Raw genomic sequence first — 21,661 nt, forward strand, 5'->3', positions numbered from 1 at the left:
CAGCTGCAAGTTACTGTGATTAATTCATGGCCTCCCTCATTGCAAACCGCTAAGGGTGTGTGTCCGTGTCTCCCCTCCTGTGCTTCTCCCTGTCTTGCACTGCTTCCAGTGCAGGCAGTCTCCTTCCTTCCTGCTATTGCCCTTACCCATCCTCTCACTGTTGTGGAAAAGGTGTCATGTGAGAAGTCTAACTTTTCATTATCTCTGTGCTTGCTGGTGATTACAGATGTGTTTTTTTTCAGGTGAATGGTGTCCTACCCATCCTTCCATTGCTCTTTCCCATCCTGTGGATTCTTGCTACAGCCTTTGGAGAAGCCAGAGTCTTGGCCCAGATGAGCAAGGCCTCCTCCACCTCACTGGTAGGTATCTCTCCGTGTCAATGGGGCAGGAGATGGAAAGGTCTCTGTGAAATGAGCACAGTGCATTCAGCAGATGTGTTCATGTAATTGTAAAAGCTTGCTTGATCTTTGGTTGTTCCAGCTATGCCCTTGCCCTGGAGCACAATGTGGCTTCTTCTTGAACAGATGTTTTAATTTTTTCAGTCTGTTTACATATATCCCAAGGTGATAGGAAGCTCCAGTGATTCCATAAATCTCCTCAAGGCATCTGCTTTCTATCAGCTAAGTATAATCTGTCAGATGAGTTAACATTGAGATCAGTGCCCTGTGGTGGCTCTAACTAGGGAACATTTAAGCGACTGAGAAGGAATGGGTTACATGAGATTATCTGCAATCTCCTGTTTTAACCTGTAGGCTGAACAGCCCTTTCCTGAAGCTCTGCGACTTTGCTTGCAGGCATAGCCTTAGCAGTGGGTCAGGGAGTAAGAGCAATTTTTGGTGGTTGTGCTGGTCTGCGGAGTGGAATTTGGTAGTCTGATGGGTGTGTGATCCTGAATTGGGTGTGCTCATGGGTGTCTCTTGTTCTCTTCTAGTGGCAGTGTCGTTGAGATGCTCTGTGTTTGTCTTCTGTGCTGACTCCTGTTATGCCTGTACTTGGACAGAATTTCTGTCTCTGTCTTGTCCTTCCTTGACCTCTGTGGATCTGGGTCTGTGTTTTCTTTGTCCTATAGGTTGTGCACAACTAAGCTGCCTGTGTCCTGGGAGGGAGGACACGTGTTACCTCCCTCAATGGAGTTTGTACCTTTACCATCTCTTTTCAGTGTTTTCTTCACTTTACCTTTCCCTCAGCATCACTTGGTTTTCTGTCTTTAGAACCTTTCTCTTTCACATCTTGCTATTTGGCTGGGAAAAGCCAGAGCTCCTTGGCTTCCCTGCTTCATCATTCTCAACATACCCGTTTGCCCTGTCACTCATACTTGCACCTTCCTTGTGTTCTTTCCTGTCTTCTCCTTTTTCTTGTCCAGGCAACTCACTCTGTCCAGCCAGCTCTTTCTGTGAAATCTCAAACATGATCCTCCATCCTTGCTGCTGCAGAACAGCTGTTGTGATGTGTTTTGGTCATTCTCCCCCTTGACTAGGGCAGTCTTCTCTTGGCCTCTCTATTTCACTCCTTCCTTCTCTCTACTCTGTTCCAAATGTAGCAGGTAAGACCCTCTTCCTCTCCAATCACTTGGCCTGCGTGATGCTCTTCTCCACCTTCTCCCCTATCCCACTGTGTTCAAGCTGTTTGAGTCCTGGTTTTGCAAGCCAAGAGGTGCCCGTTGTGACTGGTCAGTCATATCCTGCAGGACACAACCAGAGCCCCCAAAATGAGCCCCTGCCTCAAGTTGCATTACTGCAGTTGGACTACAGCAGAATTCCTTTTAGAAAGGAATTTGATGTTGGTTTGAAAATATTTGTACTGCCTTTGATACGTTGTTTCAGTAATTATTTACCTTCACTGCTAAAAATGGGCATTCTGTGTTAGTGGGAGTTTCTGGAGTATGTGATTTCCAGCCCTTGGAATATTTACATCTTTTGTCTCCTAGGTTTAAGAGCACCTCAATCAAATTTCTGATCTGTTGTAGCTACTCACATTCCCTTTTACTGTCTGTTTGGTTAAGTAACAGTGTAAGCACCTTGAATCACTGTAAGCATATTTTCCAACCCTCTAATCTTTCTCTTGGCTTTCCTCTTAGCTTTCTCCAGTGCTTCAGGATCACTGTAGAAATATGAACCTCCTAAACCTACCAAATATTCCAGTAACAGTTGTGCTTGTGCTAAATTTCAGAATAGTTTGGACTTTCTACTCTATGTTCTCTTGTTAGTGCAACAAAGGATTGCGTTAGATCTTTTAGGCACTACTTTAAATGGCCAGACTTTGTTCAGCTGATAATCTACAGAGTTACACCTTTCTAAGAGAGTCCTCATCCTGTAAGTCCTACCTTCATTTTTGCTTCTAGGTGTGCAACCTCACTTTTGTGCCTGTTGGTATGCATGGTTTTGCTTATTTACCAAGCAATCCATATTGTTCTCTAACAGTGATCTGTCCTCTTTATTATTAGACCCTGCCTCAAACTTTGTCTAGTTCACAGTCTCTATCAGTAGTGGGGTTTTTTTTTAGTTTTCTTTCAGGCCATTAACAAAATACCCAGAATTTTTTCCTGCTTGAGCTAGTAACACATACTATTGCAAATAACTCCTCAGTTTCTGTTCCATTTGGAGGTAGTTTATTTCTAATATATTTAATTTGGGCCCTATTTCTCCGGTATTACTCTAGTTTTTGTTAGACAACCAGTAAAGCGTTTTGTTTCAAGTCAAAGTACCAAGTGGTCTACATCAAAAGCATTGCTTTTATCAGTCAGATTTGTAATTTTGTCAAAAAAGATATCACAATAGTTTGATGAGGTTTATTACTCATAGACTTGTGGTGTTTGGCGCTGGTTTTATTATTCTGCTTCTTTTAATTGAGTCTCATTTTAGCTGCTCTGTTATTCTGTCTGAAATCAAAGTCTGTCTGGGGTACTGTGGTAAATTGCTTTGTTCTGCTTACAGTTTTCAGGCATTGGCACCACTGTAGCTTTCTTCCATTGCACTGGGACTTAATCCATGCTTCAAGCCTTGTGCAGAATCAGCAGTGACAGTAGAAAGTTGTCCAGACCTGTTAATTTAAACGTATTTACTTTCAGTAGCTACTGTTAGAATGGAAAATATTTCATAGTTATCATATGGTATGATTATATCACTGAATAAGGAATAGCAATATTTATTTAACACGTCTGGCCTGCTTGCAGTGTCATTTGCAATTTCACTATCTTCAACAAGCAGTGGGCTGGTTTTTATTACCTACTGGCATACTTTTTCTTATTTTATGTTACTTTTTACTTCCATTTTTACTTCCACTCAAAACTGGAGTTTTAAATTTTTACTATTGGATTGTTGCTTTTTAAAATTTTACTCAAATATTGTTAAACAGTTCCCAGTTATCCTTCATTATTCTCAGTTTAAATAGTTTCTGACAAATTTTCTTGGCTTTTTTCAGCTTTGTTAAACGGATCATTTTTAAAGTGCCAGATATATGCATTATTCTTTGGGGTATCACTTTATTTACATACAAATGTAATTGCCATATTCACTTATGCTTATGAATATACTTAATTTTAAACTGTTTTTCAGTGTAACATCTACTGTGGAATTCCTTTGTGCTGGACGCACAGATTTTGAGTTAGTAGATTCCTCGGTGTAATTCCAAGATCCTCATTGTAGTGCCCTGCTATAATTTCATTTCCTATCCACATCCCCTTCACATCACCTCATTCCTCTGTGTCCATCATGTTTCAGGCACCTGCTTTTACAGCCACTCTTTGACTCTTCTTTTAACTGACCCATATAACTTAAAAACAGATCAGTCAATCCTGGCTCTTTCTATCTAAAAATAACAGTCCAGAAAGAGCCTCCTCTGGGGTCTAATTGCTATTATTTTCTCTGTAGACACTTATGTAGTGACTGTGTGTTCCTCTGTGATGTACAGCACCAAGCACTTTGGCTGTGCTTCACAAGGATGATAAAGACACAGTCCATTAAAGACTTAATTGCTTTGATGAGTTATTGGTCTGCCTTGGTATAGTGATTCCCACAGAGCAGGACTCCTGCTTTCTTCTCTCTGAAAGCACAGTATTCACATTTTCCTCATGACACATTTCTGAGCACAATTTTAGTAACTGGTCTCTTCTCTTGCTGCAGCTTGCTAAGTTTTCAGAGGACACTCTCAGCAGCTACACAGAGATGGTATCTTCTCAGGTACTATTATTATGAATTTTCTACTATCTTCACTGCAGAACTTCATGATATCCTTTCCCTTCCTCTGTTTGTTCCTAGACCCTTTTTACTTGTGTCCATTGTCACTCATTTGCTGCTTTAATTTGCCATGCATGCAGGTTGCATGTCTTTCCCCTACACCTTCCCATGTAAATGCTGCTCTGCTGACCGGAGATTGAGGTGACTTTGGTACTGAGTCCAGTTGTGCTTTTCTGAATATTGCAAAGGCTTTGAAATAAACTTTTTCTGTCCTGAAGAAAGTACCTCTTTCAAGACCTCCTGTTTCAGGAGTAAAATAAACTTTTTATGGTATGTGTCAGAAAGAAGGGAAGTATTTTGCTTGTACCAGAAAAAACTCCTTCTTCAGGCCAAAACTAAAGTACAGAGTGGGTGGCAGTCAGCACCAAAACCAAATGTGAAGAGGGGACCACGGGATGTTCAGGCTTTTTAAAAGTCTGATCCTGTTTCATAGGCTCCTTAACAAGCTTAAGCACATTACTAGTGCTTCCAAAGCTGTGGCAAATAAACATTCAGAAGACCTTTTTCTGGGGGAGGAACCTCATCTGACCACTCCATAAATTGCATCATCCAGATTAAAGAGGTGGGTAGAGGAAAGACACTTTTCTGTCTAATCTGGCATTAAGATTCTCCTTTCCATGAGGAGGCAGATGGACTCCAGAAGTGATTAAAAATCACTAGATGTTGTAAGAATCAATTCATATCTCCTTGCTCCCGGCCACACAGAGGAGTGCACACGGATGCACACACTCATGCTTCCTTTGCTGAATATTTTGTTGTTTTTCTGTGCCAGTTCATAGTTTAGCTGAGATGTTTTTCAGGTGTCAAATGGGAGTGATTTGAGATGACCTTCCTCATTGAAAAGATCTGCTTCTTTCCTTTTGTACCTATGTAACATTTTTGTTTATGAGAAACTGGTTTAAATAAGAGCTTTTTTTCTTGCTGGTGATAGCTCGTGATTGTTTTGCATTTGAGCTTATGGCTTTACTAACCCTTAGGATCTAAGGGACTTGATCTAAGGAGCTTTGGAGGAAGTCCTCTGCAGTGACAGCATTCCAACGCAGCAGCTAAAAAGCAGTAACATAACATGGTAATGCAAACCTGCTTTTGCTGATTTTAGGAGTACAAAGAGAAAAACATACAGCTCTGGTACTTGGATTGATTGCTGCCAGCCAGACTCCCTTTGAAATATTTTTGTGTGGAAGATGAAGGGTGCCAACTTGACCTTTTAATTTTGCAAAATATTCCCTTCTTTCTGTTTATTTTCTGTAATTACCATAATTACCATGTTGATTGCAATTCATTTGTAATCATGGAGTAGTCAGGGCACCTTGGTTTTATTTCCAACATTGTCACCTCACCACAGTGACTCCATTTACCCAATTTGCAGCATGGTGATCATAAATTTAAGGCCTTGAACTCTATAATCCAAGGGGATGAGAGTTACTTTAGAGAAAAATACTAAGAGGTAACAACTGATTCACCCCAAATGAAATACTTTCAGAATTCCTTCCTGTATTTTTGAATAGACACAAGTAATTTCAGTGAATTTTCAAGTCAACAATCAGACTGTGTTAGCATCCCCTGGAAGAGGGAAGAAATACCTTTCCCTTGAGAACAACAGCACCATATCAGTTAACAGGTTCTTACAGAGACTGATGGTTATCTTACAGTGTATCACTGTGTTAAACCTGAAAGCAGGTAATGTCATCCTCCCTTTCGTCCTTCTCTCCCCTCATCCTTCACTGACTGAGTCTTTAATTGGCTGATGTCTTCTGCTTCCCTCGGCAGGAAATGATACGCTGTATCTGGAGCCACTTTCTCTGTGTTTTAAAAGGCAAATCTCCAACTCTGAGCTTCACTTCTAGCTTGCTCCATAGTCTGGGATCTGTCACTGTGAGTATTGCTGGGTTGTCAGGAGGAGCCCTACATGGGTCGTTCACATCACTTATATCGTCCTTCCTTGAGCATAGACTGTTAGCGATCAGTTCACTGTGCTGGAATTAGAAACCCTTCAGGCACTTGTCTTTGTAGAAGAGTTTATAACTGTCTTGTCTAGTCCAAGCAGCATATTTACAGGCTAAAACCATGGTTAGAAATACTCTGTGGCATCTGTATTTTCCAGCTCTGGTTTTGGTCCCATTACCCTCTTGACTCCTGTTCAAGAACCAGCTGGTTCTGGTCCTGGTAACACACTAGCTGGCGAAACAAGTTCAGTAGTTGCTTCCTTCCTGTGGTCTTCATGCCTCGTTTTGCGATATTGTGAGATAAAATTGGTGTTAAACAACCCATCAATCCTGCTAGAGCAAGAAATTCTCTGATTTCTTGGGGAATTATTAGGCTCAGTGTCTTAAGGCAGAAGGTTGGTGAAGGAGAGACTTCCTATACTCCCATGTGTTTATTAAACCTGCAATATTTACAACTATACATGAACACTGAGGCATGTTTTCATGGAGATTTTTGCTTTCTTGGGGGTGTTGTGGAATGTTCTAGGTGCTCTGCTGTGTAGACAAGCAGGGGATTCTTTCCTGGCCAAACCCCAGCCCAGAGACTGTTCTGTTCTTCAGTGGGAAGGTGGAACCACCTCATGATAGCCATGAAGATCTGACTGATGAGCTCTCTACACGGTCCTTCTGCCATCCTGAGATGGAAGAAGAGGTGAGGGATATGTAATCCATATGTTTGCTCTAATCATAGTTTGACTAACACACATAGTGTGGTATTATAGAGGATCCCTTTGCTTGTAAAGAAGTCCTGTGGCATAATTCTTTGCTTAAAAGACAAAGCAGCAGCAAGGATGAGATCCTCTTCTGCAGGAGTCCTAAAGCAGTAGATGAATCAGTAACGGCTTATATTCAGCCACTGAATAACCACTATTCATTTGGTCGGTCTCTTGCAGCCTCACGAAAGAGATGCTTTGCTCTCTGGTCCCCTGGCAGACACAGTCCACATGACCAGTGAGCAAGAGAGGAACAACTGGTCTAGTGATCTTCCAAAGGCTCCTGAAGCCCATGCCCACCGAAAGCCAAACAGCAGAAGCAAGCATCCCTCTGGGTCCAATGTGAGTTTTAGCAAGGACACGGAGGGTGGAGAGGAGGAACATAGTCAGGTAAGACATACTGAAGGGGTGCACAGGTAGTCTTTTGTGGAACTGTAAGACAGACTTAAACCCATAGAGTCTCCCCTTTTGGGAATTTAATTGGGAATTCCCTGGGGGACTCTAGGTTCAAGTTGTATTCGTTGCAATGAACTAGAATTTTCCTGTCTGTTTTATCAGGCTGTTGGTGACAGTGAGGTGTTGGCTTGCGAGGCTGAAGACTTTGTGTGTGACTACCACCTTGAGATGCTTAGCCTGTCCCAAGACCAGCAGAACCCCTCCTGCATCCAGTTTGATGACTCCAACTGGCAGATGCACTTGAATTCCCTTAAGCCTCTGGGCCTGAATGTGCTGCTCAATCTCTGCAATGCCAGTGTGACAGAGCGTCTGTGCCGCTTCTCTGATCACCTCTGCAACATTGCCCTCCAGGAAACTCACAATGCTGTGCTCCCTGTCCACGTGCCCTGGGGACTCTGTGAGCTTGCCAGGCTAATAGGTAAGGAGAAATTGTCTGAGCGGATGGAGAGAAATCAGAGCTGTCAATAGACACTTAATCCTTAGAGAGCACAAGAAAAATATTTCCCCAGTCCTGGTTGCTGAGAAGGTGGAATTACAGAGCTGACTCAATTGTTGTTCAGTTGCCAAAAGAGTCTATTAAAGAGATTGCTTTTGGCAAGTTCTGTCATTGTAGACACTATCAAAGGAACAAATGTCATCAAGGGTATTTCCAGCCAGCACTGGCTACGCTTGGTAAGCTTCTGGCTTGAGTCTGCCAATCTCATCAGGAGACAAAGAATACCTGCTAATGGACTGATAGCTGCCCTGTCTTTACAGTAGTGCCTTACCTGGACTTTGGGTATAAATGATGTGAGGTACCTCTGCTCATTTTATAGGTGGGAAAATGAAAGCATAAGGGAGATAAGAGGTTAGAGGTAACACTAGGATTGAAATCGGGACGCTCTTGTACTCACTTCTGTGCCTGTCCTTCAGTGTCACAGCTCCTCTCTTCAATGAGCAAGAAGCATGAAAGCTGTAATTACCAATAATATCTAGTCCTTCTGAATGTTTTTCATCATAGATCTTGAGTCATCTTGGTGTAGATGCAGGGTGATCAGAACTCACCTACCTATTGCTGTAGAGATATCAGAATGAATGGAGGCAAAGTGGCACAGAAGCAGGAGAGAGAACCTTTCTTTTGCTTTGGTTAGAGCCTATTTTTTTTCCTCCTTATGTTCACATTTCAGGTTTCACACCAGGTGCTAAAGATCTTTTCAAGCAGGAGAACTATTTGGCCTTGTACCGCTTGCCGAGTGATGAGATGGTTAAGGAAACAATCCTGGGGAAGCTTTCATCGATCACCAAGAGGAGACCACCTTTGAGCCACATGATTAACCTGTTTGTGAAGGACACCACTACTAGTAAGGCTGCTTCTCTCTTTGGGCATCCACTTGGAATAGGAGGATCTTTTCCACAGGGTCTAGAAAATGTTGGACTGGAACAGTCTGGAGTCTCTGCAGGTTGACAGCCTTGCTCTGTCTATGACCAGTACAGATACGCTCAAACAACCTTAGTGATCAGTGCTATTGCATACTGAGGTGAGGAATTCTTCCCAGCTCTGGCTCAGTCCAGAGTCACAAATAACTTTTAAAAGCTATCTTAGATAGCACATAGTAAACCTGTTTTCTGTGACCAAATTGCAGTGCAGAGCAAGGGGAGTTTTTATAGGGTTTTGAATAGACTTCATTATGTTAGTGAAACTGATACTACACAGGGCTGAATGTTACTCAGGGTTACACTAGCTAGAGCTAGTGATGCTCATCCTTCTGATAACCCAAATCATAAATCAATTAGGCAATTGTCTAGTGTACTGTATTGTGTACTGTATTTCTATATAGCATTTGAATAAGAAATCACAGAAATCCCATGCAGACTCGTGGTGACCGTAAGTACAACACCTGAAGCCATGCTGACTTCTCCACTCCTTCTACTCCTTCCTGTTCTAATAGGAAAGGGCTGGGATGGAAAGGATGTACAGCTGGGCACCGTGAGGTCTTAAAGCACCTCAGCAAGATTTAACAGCTTGCCTGCCAGAGCTCTTAGTCTCTTCGTAAGACCTTAAATTGACTAAACTTGGCTCTCTGGAGTTGACATATGTTCAGTATTGAATCTGAAATATGATAATTATGTTGGCCAGAGATTTACCAGGTAAACTGTCTTCTCTTGCCTAATTCTTCTTAGATTTTTATATTAACCTGGGGAGGAGCTTTTTCATGTGTCCTTATTGCTGCTGCCTTTGTGAGCAAACATTTTTCTGATGCTGAGATTCTTAGTGTAGGGGAAGACCTTTAATGTTGCCTCATTTCAACTCCTTATCCTTGTTTTTAAACGGTTTAGTTTAGAGGCTGGAGCTCAGACGAATACATGTATGATCTGGATTATGCTGTCTAGAGTAAATTCTAAGAGGAATTTTGCCAGTGGGATTAGTTAACCATTGGAGCACCTCTCACATGATAGTCTTGTCCATTGAAACTTTTTAAAATGTGTACAACCAGAAATAATGGATTATGCAGATAATACTGGGTGAAATCAAATAGCTCTGCTTGTGCTGAAGAGTCAGACCAAATGATCATAACTAACTTCTCTTGAAACATTAGTTGTGAATAAATCTTTGAATCCATCCACTCCCATGATGTGCTGAAGTCAAAGGGAGATACATAATAAATTCTACAGCTGTAGCAGAAATAGGAGATAGCTTATCTGTACTGCTATTCCATTGAAATGTGTGTCTCGTCATCTGGCAGCGTTCATCCCAAATCCATAGTAACCACATGGAAACGAAGGGCTCACCGGCATCTTCAGTGGAGTAAAGCAGCTTGGTATCTTTTCTGTCTTCCTTTGCTATAGCTGCACTCTTTGATTCCTTTTGCTCTGTCTCACTGGCTCAGCTCTAGCGGCTTGGTTCTTCCAAATGAGCCCCAGCAGTCGTGAATAGCTGGTCATGCTCCATGTCCAATTCATTAGTTTTCTCCCTTGTGCCAGAGAAATCCTGGCCTCCAAGTTCATGATCCAGGAAGGGAAGAGGCTGAGCTCACTTTACTGGTGATGACAGCTGAATGAACTCCTTCCAGTTTACAGCACGTGCTGTCACTGTCATTTACCCCTCACAAGGATTGTTGTGTGGAATGCTGATGATACTGAATGGGAAATGGATTGCAATCGCTGTCAGGCATTAACGTAGGTATTTCTGTGTGTGCGGTCATCTACACGCTCCTGCTCTGTGTCCAGGGCATAGGTTCTGCATGAATCAATAAACACCTTTTGTTCCCTCTTTCCTAGCAAGGACTATCTGACCATAGGAGCAAGGTGGGAAGCATTGGGTGTTTATACAATACAATTAACCAGAGCTCTGCACAAGTACTCCTTTGTGTCCCTGAGACAGGCTCCTTCTTTCACATTAAACTTGGCATGTGGTGACTATTTATAGCAGAAAGCAGAGAGCTGCTATGTTTTGGAAAATCCTCCGGTGTTCCTCAAGGTCCCTGCCTGGTTTGCGCGACTGGATATTCTTGGCTCTTGATTTCACCAGCTAGTGTGAGCATTTGCAGTCAGGAACAATGCCTGCAAGAAGCCTTTGGGCTCATTTTTCTTGGCAGTGATGTTTTTTTCATTAGATCGGCTTTGAAGCTGTTGGAGGCAAAGTCACAGAGCAGCTGGAGGAGGGAGCCGAGACAGAGAAGTCTACGTGCATGCAATGTTAATGTGTCAGTGCAAATGAAAGGGAGCAGGAAGTGTGGAGGGGAAGCATCCTTTAACTTGTGTTCTGCACCTGGGACCTGCATCAGACAAGTGATAGCACACACCTTTGGGAAACACTTCTTAACACCTCTGTCTGCAAGAGGGAATAAAAGATTTTTAAGTCTATATTAAAGAGTAAAGTAGTGGAAATAAAAATACAGGACAAGCTGTGGTGTCCATTGATTTTCAGTTCTTCCCTGATCACAACACGAGTTACTTTTTTATAGTCTGTTATGTTGAACTTTTGACCCATCCTGATTTAACATGTTTTCAGGACCTTTTGTGGAACAGGTTGCTATCTAATGGCTCACACTGTTAAATTATCTTCTGCTACTTTAATGGAAGTTATTTAAGAATAACTCTTACCTTTTAGATCCATGCGTGGCCTAGAACTGAATGCACTTTCCATTGTAGGCAGACTTTGATCCCCACAGGTTCATCAGTGGTGCTTGTACTCTCGTGAGAAAAGGCACACAGGAATGTCTTTTCTTCTGCTCTGTTGGATAGAGGAACAAGATATTATCCCACCTTTTGTAGGAGCAGGATTGTTACACGATGTAAGGAGACAATAGGAACTGAACTACATGGCTCATGTTTTATCACAGCCTTGAGTTGTACAAATAGCACAGTTACACAAATAGCAGCTGAATACATGTCATCCAGTCTTGAATGATTTCTCAATGGAGATGGAAGACTTTCAACAGAGGAAAGGGGATATCTGGAGTGCATCAAGGCAGTTTGCGGGAACGTTTGCTTTTAACAAATAAGGGAGCAGCTGGTATGATATTCCTTTCCTGGGAGCCTGGATGTGTGATGCTGACTCATTGTTCTCCTACACTTCAGGCACTGAGCAGATGTTTTCTCATGGGACAGCTGACATCATCCTTGAGGCCTGCACAGATTTTTGGGATGGTACCGATATCTACCCCCTCTCTGGCTCTGACAGGTGGGCAGCTTTGTCATTTGGTACCTTCAGGAGCTGCAGATAAATTGCAGAGGGAACCTGGGCACTCTTTGCTAAAATTCCCTTTACTGATACTTGTTAAGCTATTTAATAGAAAATTCAAGTAGGTTATGAGCATGAGCTGTCTCTGCTTATAATTAATTGTTGTAATTATAGCAACGTAAAAAATTAGATAGCTCAAGCAATCTGTTGGACTGTAAGACTAAGTCAGTTCTTACTGTGTCTGTTAACTTATTAGTCTCTTATAAGTGGACTCTACTATGTAGTAAGACCATGAATTATGATCAGGTCATATGCTGGTGGCAGAGAATTTTTTTTGTTGTTCAAGACAAATGCCTTGTCTTACACAAAATGCAAAGTGATCCATTTTACCTGCTGCTGACAGCTTCAGACCAGTCCACCACAATGCATCACACCATTTAGTCCTGCTGCAGTATCTGATAGTGTCTGTTGCATTTTCATCTGTAGGCTAAATTTCTGTTCCTGCTAGCAGAGTAGACCAGTAATGTTCACTGACTAGCAGCACATTGTTCTTCTAAGTCTGCTTATCCTGAAGTGTAAGAAACTCTCACAGGTCATTTTTGGAATATTTATCATCTTAGAAAGTAATGAACAATCCCATGTATTGTCCAATTCATTACCTTTGTGAGCTCAACATAAAGAACTTTACACTAATCCAGAGACTGAATATTAACTAAGTGGAGACTTCACAAACTCTGGAAGGGGATAGGAGAAAAGTCTGTTATTGTAACTATCTCTGCCATAGATACTGTTGTCAGAGTTGCCAGTTCTTTCCTTGGTGATTATCTCCCTACAGGTAAATTGTCTCTGATAATTAAGCTTCTGCTGTCATGCAGTGAACTTCCTTGGAGTCATCTGGTAGCTATATAGAGCTTATTATATTAATAAGTGTATTCAAAGAGTACTATGTTCATACTCATCAGTCTGTCTGATAAGCAAACAAACATTCACCAGTGCCCCTGTTTTTGTTTTTGTTGCCCAGTAGTGTCTGCAGCATAGAGAATACAGAAAGAGTAAGGAAAGGCATTTTCAGTCTCTCTGGCCACTCCTCATGAAATTCATTTTTCCAAATACCCAACTGATTATTTCTACATTGAACTACAGTGTATGTAGTCAGAAATGCAGCACATTTCTGCTAACTTTGTCTATTTTTTTGTCTCTTCTGCATAGGAAGAAGGTGTTAGATTTCTACCAGCGAGCCTGCCTCTCAGGATACTGTTCTGCCTTTGCATACAAGCCAATGCATTGTGCCTTGTCCTCCCAGCTCAATGGCAAGTGCATAGAACTGGTGCAGGTCCCTGGGCAGAGCGCTATCTTCACATGCTGTGATCTCCCTGGGACAACCCCCATCAAGCATTGCAGTCGGAGGAATAGCTGGAGCTCAGATGGTATGTGTCTTCTGTGCTGTCTATAATAATGTCTGCTGCTGATCCAGGTGCTCACTTTCTGATCAGTCTAGAGCTGTAAGAACATTGTTATTCAGAGTAGCAGATGGGGATTGAGAGTTAAGGATTTCTGAAGTAGATGCATTTCCAGACGAAGTAATGATGTAGCAGCTGGTAGGTATGTTTCTAGTTAAGCTTGCAGAGAAATTCTACTTGTGGGAAGTCTGTTTCTTAAAGCAGGCAACTGAGACTCAAGACTTCTGGGTATTTAGATACTTTGTTTGCTTTTGTATAGTTTTATGGAAATCACGTATGTTGAGTTTTTCAAAGGAATTAAATATATGGTGGTATGCAACTATTCTCCCTTAATGGATTTTGTTGCCATGCTGAAGGCATGATTCCCACTAGATGAATTGTGTATCTCTTCCAGAGCAGCAATGGAAACTGAGAAATATGTTCATACCATTACATAACTCCAGGAGGCTCTTTTGGAAAACCAGTCTTAATCTCTTTCTGCCTTGGTCTGCCATTCTGTAAAATGTGGATAATGGGGTTTCCAGCAGCTGGGAGGCAGTTGTGGCTGTTTTGAAAACACTTTTCAGGCCCACCTGTGGCAAGCTTTGCAACTGTGCAAAGTGTTTTACTGTTTTGTTTCTCATGCTGCATCCAGCTCCCATTCACCACAGGCTGATTTGGTGATGGTGAAGGAACCCCATCAAAGAGCCTTTGTAGGCTCTTTGGGAGTGTCTGCAGTGTCACTGAAGGGAACTTGATCCAGTTCCTTTATATCTGCCCCTCATACTCTGATGCCACTCTGCCTTAGCTAGACTCACCATGTTGTTTAAGCACAGTAATGATGTGTTTAAAATGCACATGTGAACATTATGCAGCATACATCCTTTACCTTTCTGCCCCGCTTCCTTGTGACTGATCCCTGCCTTCTGTTTTGTCTTTTTCCTTTCCATGCTTGCTGTTTCATGCTTGCGTTCTTGGTCACATATGTGGGGATGTACTGAAACGACTTCTGTGATTTGGTATGGTGGGACAAATGGATGTCTCTTCATCTTTCCTCCTCTATATGTGTGTGTGTATGTATCTGCATGTTTCTGTGTATCTTGGTGGCCTCTCCCACCATGTGTACTTTGATGCACATGTGGCCTCTCGTGTCTCAATGTGACTGCGTGTTATTTGCATGCCTGAAGAAGGGATTGGGGAAGTGATGGAGAAGGAAGACTGTATCCAGGCTCTGAGTGGACAGATCTTCATGGGAATGGTCTCGTCTCAGTATCAGGCCCGTCTTGACATTGTCCGCCTCATTGATGGATTGGTCAATGCCTGCATTCGTTTTGTCTACTTCTCCCTGGAAGATGAGCTCAAAAGCAAGGTAAGCTGCCATTGCTGAACCCCCTGAACTTGCATGTCCCCTGGTTGTCTGACTGGAGAGTTTATCTCCAGTGCAATCTAAGGTTAATCTGATTCAGCTGACTAATGGGTCCAGAAGGTACCTACGCTCCAATATGGAATTGGTCTGTAATACTCTGGTCTGGACAGCTACACTAAAATCTTTTGTCTGCTTACCTACAGGTATTTGCTGAGAAGATGGGTCTTGAGACCGGCTGGAATTGCCACATATCTTTAACACCTAATGGTGATGTGCCTGGCTCAGAGATACCTCCCTCTAGCCCCAGCCATGCTGGCTCTCTGCACGATGACCTACATCAGGGTGAGAGAACCGTGCCTAAGCCACTTAGAATGCCATGTATTTCCTGGATGGTTCTTTTAAAACTCCTTCATAGGTTCCTCTGTCCTCACCAGATACACAAAACTGGATGGGCCTGAAGTGTGTGTGCGCACACGTGAGTGAGAGCACCTTGCATTTATAGCCTTTCTACCTAGTCAGTACTGCAGTTTTTGGAAACAAACATCCTTCTGTGCACCAGCTGCCATGATTTTACAACTGCTCATTAGTGCTTTTGGTTCTTGGTGGGGCCCTGGTAAAGCCACTGAGGGTCTTTTGCCTGTGCATTACTCTCTTTCTTACTTCAACTTTCTTTACTCTCTTCTCCCAGAAGAAGAAAGAGAGCAGAACAGAAACTATCGTGTCTCAAAAGAGCATATACTAGGCTCACGTATCTACCTCTGAGCAGATTAGTCATCTAAAAATACTGCATTTTAGATGACTGAGTGGGATCTAAATGTCGCTAACCTAGAAAAATCGGGCGTCACGTTTCCTGGCTTCTGCAGCGCCACGTGAATGTACTGTGTGGGTTGCACAGAGGTGGCAGAGGCAGGTTTGTGCTTATTGTTTATGCTGCTTCTCTCTGCTTCAGTTTCTCGAGATGATGTGGAGGGGCTTCTGCTGATGGAAGAGGAAGGGCACTCAGATCTCATCAGCTTTCAGCCAACAGACAGCGATATCCCCAGCTTCCTGGAGGACTGTAACAGGGTGAGGCTCCCTTTCCTTACACACTTTTGCTGTTGTCATGGACAGCAGTATTACTCCCAGAAGGAATTCCTCTTCAAAGCAGATTGATTACACTGGGACTACTGATTTCCCCCACCCTCTTCCTGCTGGGTATTTAGAGCCTAGGAAGTTTGGGGTTCTCTCAGTTAATCACTTGTGCTGAACAGGTCTTTTATTTGGAGTTTAAGAGTAGAGATGACCACACATGGGGTAGCCTTGAGAGCCCCATCTCAGTCCATCTGGGTCCCTTTCCTATTTGGAAGTCAGGGAGTGGGAACATGCCCACATTCCATGCAGACAGAAGAAACTTGGTCTCTGCTCCAACTTGAGCCATGGCTGGTGCTGCCAAGTGGTCAGAGTGCGGGACAAGCTCTTCCTGCCTCATAAGGAACTCAGACATTCTCAGCAGAGGTTACAGGAATATGGGAGATAGATGCAGATTTGAAAAGAAAAAAAATTAATTTGGCCTGGTTTTAGAAAGCAAGAACCCTTCTCTTGCTATGTGTTGATGCGGCTACAATTGAAATGTATCTAGTAGTTGCTGGGAGACAGCACATAGTCTCTGACTAGATACTCCACACAGGTAAAAAGTCCTTGGAAATCCCTGAGCACATGTTTATTGTGCTGATCTTACAAACCCTGAGGGCAAGCACAGATGGCTTGGCATGTCAGTGTAGAGCTTTAGCAGAAGACTTGTTACAGTGGCTTGGGAAAGCCAGCTTCTGTCTGCAGGGACATCAATTTGCATCTCATCTTCAATTTGCAGAATTCTGGGAATCATAATTCTGATTCCAGCAGTTCTCTTTCAAATGCCTCTCCCTCACATACATGCACTGCCCTGCTTAGTCTCTTCTCTTTTTCAGGCCAAACTCCCACGGGGGATCCACCAGGTCAGACCTCACCTGCAGAACATAGACAATGTCCCTTTGCTGGTACCCCTCTTCACAGACTGCACCCCGGAGAGTAAGTGGCACAGAGCTCGAGTCTGTCCTACTACTGCCCATGAATACCTTCCCCATCCATTTGCTCTGGCTCATTTGGGTGTGGACATGGGTGAAGGAAAGGGGATAAAGTCGGGAAATCTAGAAGGGCATTTTGATATTAATGACCATCTGTTGCTACCTGTGGGAAACCAGGTGTTAACTTTGTTTTAATGCAGCTACAGAATTAGACTAAGAACCACTCCTTCCAATTTGCATTTGTAAGAGACACGAAAGCAAACCTCTAAAATGCTACTGCCTTTTATTAAATAAGCATTATCAGTGTGCTATGAGACTTTGATCTCTGCTTGAAACCCTTGCTGCCTTATATGACTAGGAAATGCGGAAAGGCTGAGCGAGCTGGGTCTCTTTAGCTTGGAGAAGAGGAGACTGAGGGGAGACCTCATTCATGTTTATAAATATATAAAGGGTGAGTGTCACAAGGATGGAGCCAGGCTGTTCTCGGTGACAAACAATGATAAGACAAGGGATAATGGACACAAACTGGAACACAGGAGGTTCCACTTAAATTTGAGAAGAAACAACTTCTCAGTGAGGGTAACAGAGCACTGGACCAGGCTGCCCAGAGAGGTTGTGGAGTCTCCTTCTCTGGAGACATTCAAAACCCGCCTGGACGCCTTCCTGTGTAACCTCATCTAGGTGTTCCTGCTCCGGCAGGGGGATTGGACTGGATGAGCTTTTGAGGTCCCTTCCAATCCGTAACGGTCTGTGATTCTGTGAAATCACTTCTGAGAATTTTCCTCTGGCAGTTGCTGTTAACACCCGCTGCTGCTTTGCCATTTTTGATGTCAGAGACCAGAAAGGACAACATTTCTTTATCTTTCTGAGAGATACTATTTAATCTAAGAAAGGGGCTGAGTGCTCAACTGGTTAATACCTGTCCAGCCTACAATAAAAGTGCTAAGCATCATTGTGATTTGGCATTTTAGGCATCTCTTGGCACAGTTTACAATGCCAGCGAGAACCAGTTACAGCCCAGTCTGCCTAGGCATTCAGTGCCCAGTAGATTTCCTCTCTCTTTTTGACAGAAGTGGCAGTTACCTACTTTATCTAACCCCTCACTGTGCTGCAGTTCTAGGTGTACCACTCATTTAGATCAGTTGTTTACACAGGAGTCTGCAGAGGGTGGGTTTGGTTCTTTTGCCTGGAGCATTCTAGAAAATTAATATACAAACAGAGTGCTGTGCACAGAGCTACAGAAGAAAAATCAGATCAAACACCAGCTTTGATTTAGAGGCCCTGGGAGGATGCTGATAAAGAGATTGATGAAGGCCAGAGGTAGTGGTGGAAGTGCAGGAACAGGGGCTTGCTCTGAGTATGGTTAAGTGTGGCACTGCTTTTGGAGTGGTTTGTAATATTCCCTCTCTTCCTTTAGACTTAAAACAGTAGTGATGTGCTGCTGAGCAGAATTTAAAATTGTGTGTTTATTTTAGATTTAAATTATTTAGGTTTATTTAATTTCTGCTATTTTCTAACAAGACCATCTGATGCTGAAGCCATCCTGTATTATATACCCAGGCTATATCTACAGCTCTGGTCTGAAAGCAATGTGCTAGAGATGCAAATCTCTGAGTCACAGTTCTGTGATTCCAGCTCAGTTCCTGTAGGAGGCAGGTATACAGGGCAGTTAGACTGCAATTAATTGGCTAGCTAATTGTGTACTTTGACTTTGAATCTCACTATGCCTGACTGATGAATATCAGTTGGGGTAATTTTAAAAGATCTGACTGGAAAGGGTGTATTAAACACTGTATCTCTATGTGCATAATAACACACTGTGTTTCTGTCCCTTTGCAGCCATGTGCGAGATGATCAAGATCATGCAGGAGTACGGGGAGGTGACTTGCTGTCTGGGAAGCTCTGCCAACCTGAGGAACAGCTGCCTCTTCCTGCAGAGTGATATCAGGTGGGGCAGGATCCAGACTCCTCCAGCTACCTTTGCCTTGAGCTTAGCAAGTGCCCAGCCATGGGTCACACCAGACCTGTGGATTGTGCAGGGGGATGCTCACAATTATTATGTGCATTATTAGCTGTATTTGTCTTCACAAGGGAGATTTGGGTGATATTGGATGTGATGACTACCTAAATCCCTTGGTACACAGAAATCTCTCCATCTTTGAAAGGAGGTTGTTGCTCTTGCACGTTGAACTATTGTGCACCAACTGGCATTACAGATGTTTTTCATTGGGTGAAAGAGTGGAAATGCCCCTCTGGGTCAGCCAATTTGTTGACCTTGAACCACAAATGCAACACATTTATTATTTCTCTGGGAATAACTGGAAGTCTACGGATACTGATCCTAAATTCGTATCACAGCTTAGAACTTCTCTACCAGTGAGGCAGATAGAGGCACAACACAGCATGACTTTACAAGCTGGACTGCAGTGAAACAGTTTCTTCTCTGAGATGAGAACTTTTGCTAATGCTCCTGTGTTGTGCTTGCAGTATAGCACTGGACCCTCTCTACCCATCTCGCTGCTCCTGGGAGACTTTTGGCTATGCCACCAGCACCACCATGACTCATGTCTCTGATGAGCTCACCCCACTGCAGCTCTCAGGACAGCTCAACAGCCTGCCTTGCTCCATGTCCTTCCGCCAAGAAGAGAGCACCAGCATCATCAGACTTATAGAGCAGGTAAGCCTGGCTGCCTGCAGCTCATGAAGAGCGAAGCCAGGAGCTCATGTGAGCACTCTTGCTGAGCTGCCCACAGTAAGCTGCCAGCATTAGCTTTGCTCATGTCTCCTGTCCTTTGTTAAGGAAGCACAGCAGAGATACTCAACTTGTCTGACCCTACCAGTCCAAGGTGTAGGAAATGGTTTGGAAATGGTGCCTTGTGGCAACAGAACATGAATGTTGTTCAGCTGGATAAAGTCTAAACTTGCAGAGATCTCTAGCCAGATGACAACACTGTGCTGTTTCTGTTACCCCAGAAAATCCAGGAGGTTTAAGCAAACTTACCCCTTGGCTAAATTGTCTTTCCTTCACAACCCCTGCATCCAGGCAAGAGACCTTCCCCTTTTGCTTACAGTATGTCCAGATCCTCTCCCCTCCCACTTCCCCTGCAGGCCACATGCTCTGCCCCTGCCTGCCAATAATTGCTCTTGGCCGATAACTGCTCCCATTACAGCAAGGGTTCTGAGGGCTTGTGCTTCCTTCCAGGCCAGGCATGCAACGTATGGGATCCGCAAGTGTTTCCTCTTCCTCCTGCAGTGCCAGCTGACCTTGGTTGTCATTCAGGTGAGTCCTGGCCTGGTTGGGGACAGCATTTAACTCGGAGAATGAAGTGCTAGCGTGGATATGGGTGGCTGCAGTGGGGCAGCCTTGCGAGAGAGCAAGGTGGCCTTCTGTCAGGTTTACACAGCACGTTTGGGGAAGTTAGAGACTATGCAGTCTCAGCTTGCATTGCCCCTTCTCCCTGACCGTCCTACAGGTGTTTCTTTTCAAAACCTTTTTCTCTGGAGAAAAGCATCCCCTGCAGCACCTGCCCCAGCAGCCTGAACCACGTGGAGAGGCTGTGCAGTGACAGCCTAGTTAACCAGCTCATCACAATGTGTTGGGGGGAGGACAGTGGCATTTTGGGTAACAAGACTATCCTAGCACTGCTCACACTCTTCACTCTGAATTGTTCCTGTCCAGTTCCTCTCCTGCCTGGTGCAGCTGCCACCCATCCTCAGTACCACAGACATTGTGTGGCTCTCCTGTTTCTGCTACCCACTGCTCAGGTGAGTCTGTCAGACAGGGTGGAATCTGCTGCCTCTCACCCACAGACCAGTCCCCTAGCCTCATTGTGTCCATGTTAAAAGAAAGCTGACATCACCCATAGCATGCTAAGGTTGCTGCAAGGATTATTCCGAGTACTTGCTTTGGCAATGTGCTTAGAGACACAGGAGCATTTGTGTACTGCTGTGTTAGCCCTGCCTGTTGTCTGAGAGCTGCTGTTACCTTGTGTCTTGAACATCCAGCTGAAAAATAATCTCTTCTAATCCCAACACTGTTGCACTGGCTGGAGTGTGATGGAGAGCATAGGATGTCAGGCAGAGGCCAAGGTACCATGAGTAGGTTTTTCCCAATCACATATTTGGAGGTCACTTCCCTCCCTTTCTTTACTTGCTGTGAATGACACCTTTTACAGCACATGCTTAAGGCAGTGGCCTGACAAGTGCCAATTCTCCAAGCAGTCTGAGGAGGTTATTTGCATTTGAATGTTAGACACAGACAAAAAAGCAATTGTTCTGGTGCCTGAACTTGTTACTGAGACTAACTTACCTTTCTCTAGCATCTCGCTCCTGGGCAAGCCTCCCCACAGCTCCATCATGACCATGGCAACAGGAAAAAACTTGACTTCCATTCCTAAGAAGGTGGGTGGCCCATCAAATTCAAACTGTTCACACATTTTTCTCTTCTACTTTGCCCCAGTGTTGATGCATAGCTGAGGCCCTGTGCCTTCCCAGCTTGCTTGGTAAATTGCTCCATGGCATGAGCCATGCTATACAAAAGCCAGGCAGGGACAGAAAGGGAATCCCTCAGTGCCAGCATGCCCACAGGGCAGATCCACAGTGCAGCATCTCTCTGTACTATAGCTCATCTTTTGTTGCCACTGAATCACTGATGGTTCATGTGGGGGAGGTTGGGCCAGTGACATTCCCATGTCATCCTCCTGCCTCTCCCTTATTCACAGACTCAACACTACTTCCTGTTCTGCTTCCTGATGGAATTTAG

The 21,661-nt window shown here is 43.7% G+C and overlaps 1 protein-coding gene across 1 annotated transcript in view; it reads left to right on the plus strand.

Annotated features, from left to right (window-relative positions):
• KIAA0195 (KIAA0195 ortholog) overlaps nucleotides 1-21,661 on the plus strand; it is a gene marked incomplete at its 5' end in the record, with an annotated part of 29,169 nt that overhangs the window by 4,594 nt on the left and 2,914 nt on the right. Inside the window, 20 exon segments of the mRNA XM_010189700.1 lie at nucleotides 243-359; nucleotides 4,122-4,178; nucleotides 6,006-6,110; nucleotides 6,708-6,872; nucleotides 7,114-7,323; nucleotides 7,492-7,807; nucleotides 8,556-8,729; nucleotides 11,950-12,052; nucleotides 13,262-13,479; nucleotides 14,679-14,860; nucleotides 15,061-15,199; nucleotides 15,807-15,922; nucleotides 16,804-16,903; nucleotides 18,739-18,847; nucleotides 19,387-19,576; nucleotides 20,102-20,179; nucleotides 20,579-20,664; nucleotides 21,219-21,300; nucleotides 21,621-21,659; nucleotide 21,661. The exon segment at nucleotide 21,661 is cut by the window's right edge and continues 130 nt beyond it. Coding sequence (XP_010188002.1) covers nucleotides 243-359; nucleotides 4,122-4,178; nucleotides 6,006-6,110; nucleotides 6,708-6,872; nucleotides 7,114-7,323; nucleotides 7,492-7,807; nucleotides 8,556-8,729; nucleotides 11,950-12,052; nucleotides 13,262-13,479; nucleotides 14,679-14,860; nucleotides 15,061-15,199; nucleotides 15,807-15,922; nucleotides 16,804-16,903; nucleotides 18,739-18,847; nucleotides 19,387-19,576; nucleotides 20,102-20,179; nucleotides 20,579-20,664; nucleotides 21,219-21,300; nucleotides 21,621-21,659; nucleotide 21,661 — 2,587 coding nt within the window.

Source organism: Mesitornis unicolor, unplaced genomic scaffold (genome assembly GCF_000695765.1).
Source record: "Mesitornis unicolor isolate BGI_N332 unplaced genomic scaffold, ASM69576v1 scaffold30438, whole genome shotgun sequence".
In the NCBI taxonomy this organism is placed as follows: Eukaryota; Metazoa; Chordata; class Aves; order Mesitornithiformes; family Mesitornithidae; genus Mesitornis; species Mesitornis unicolor.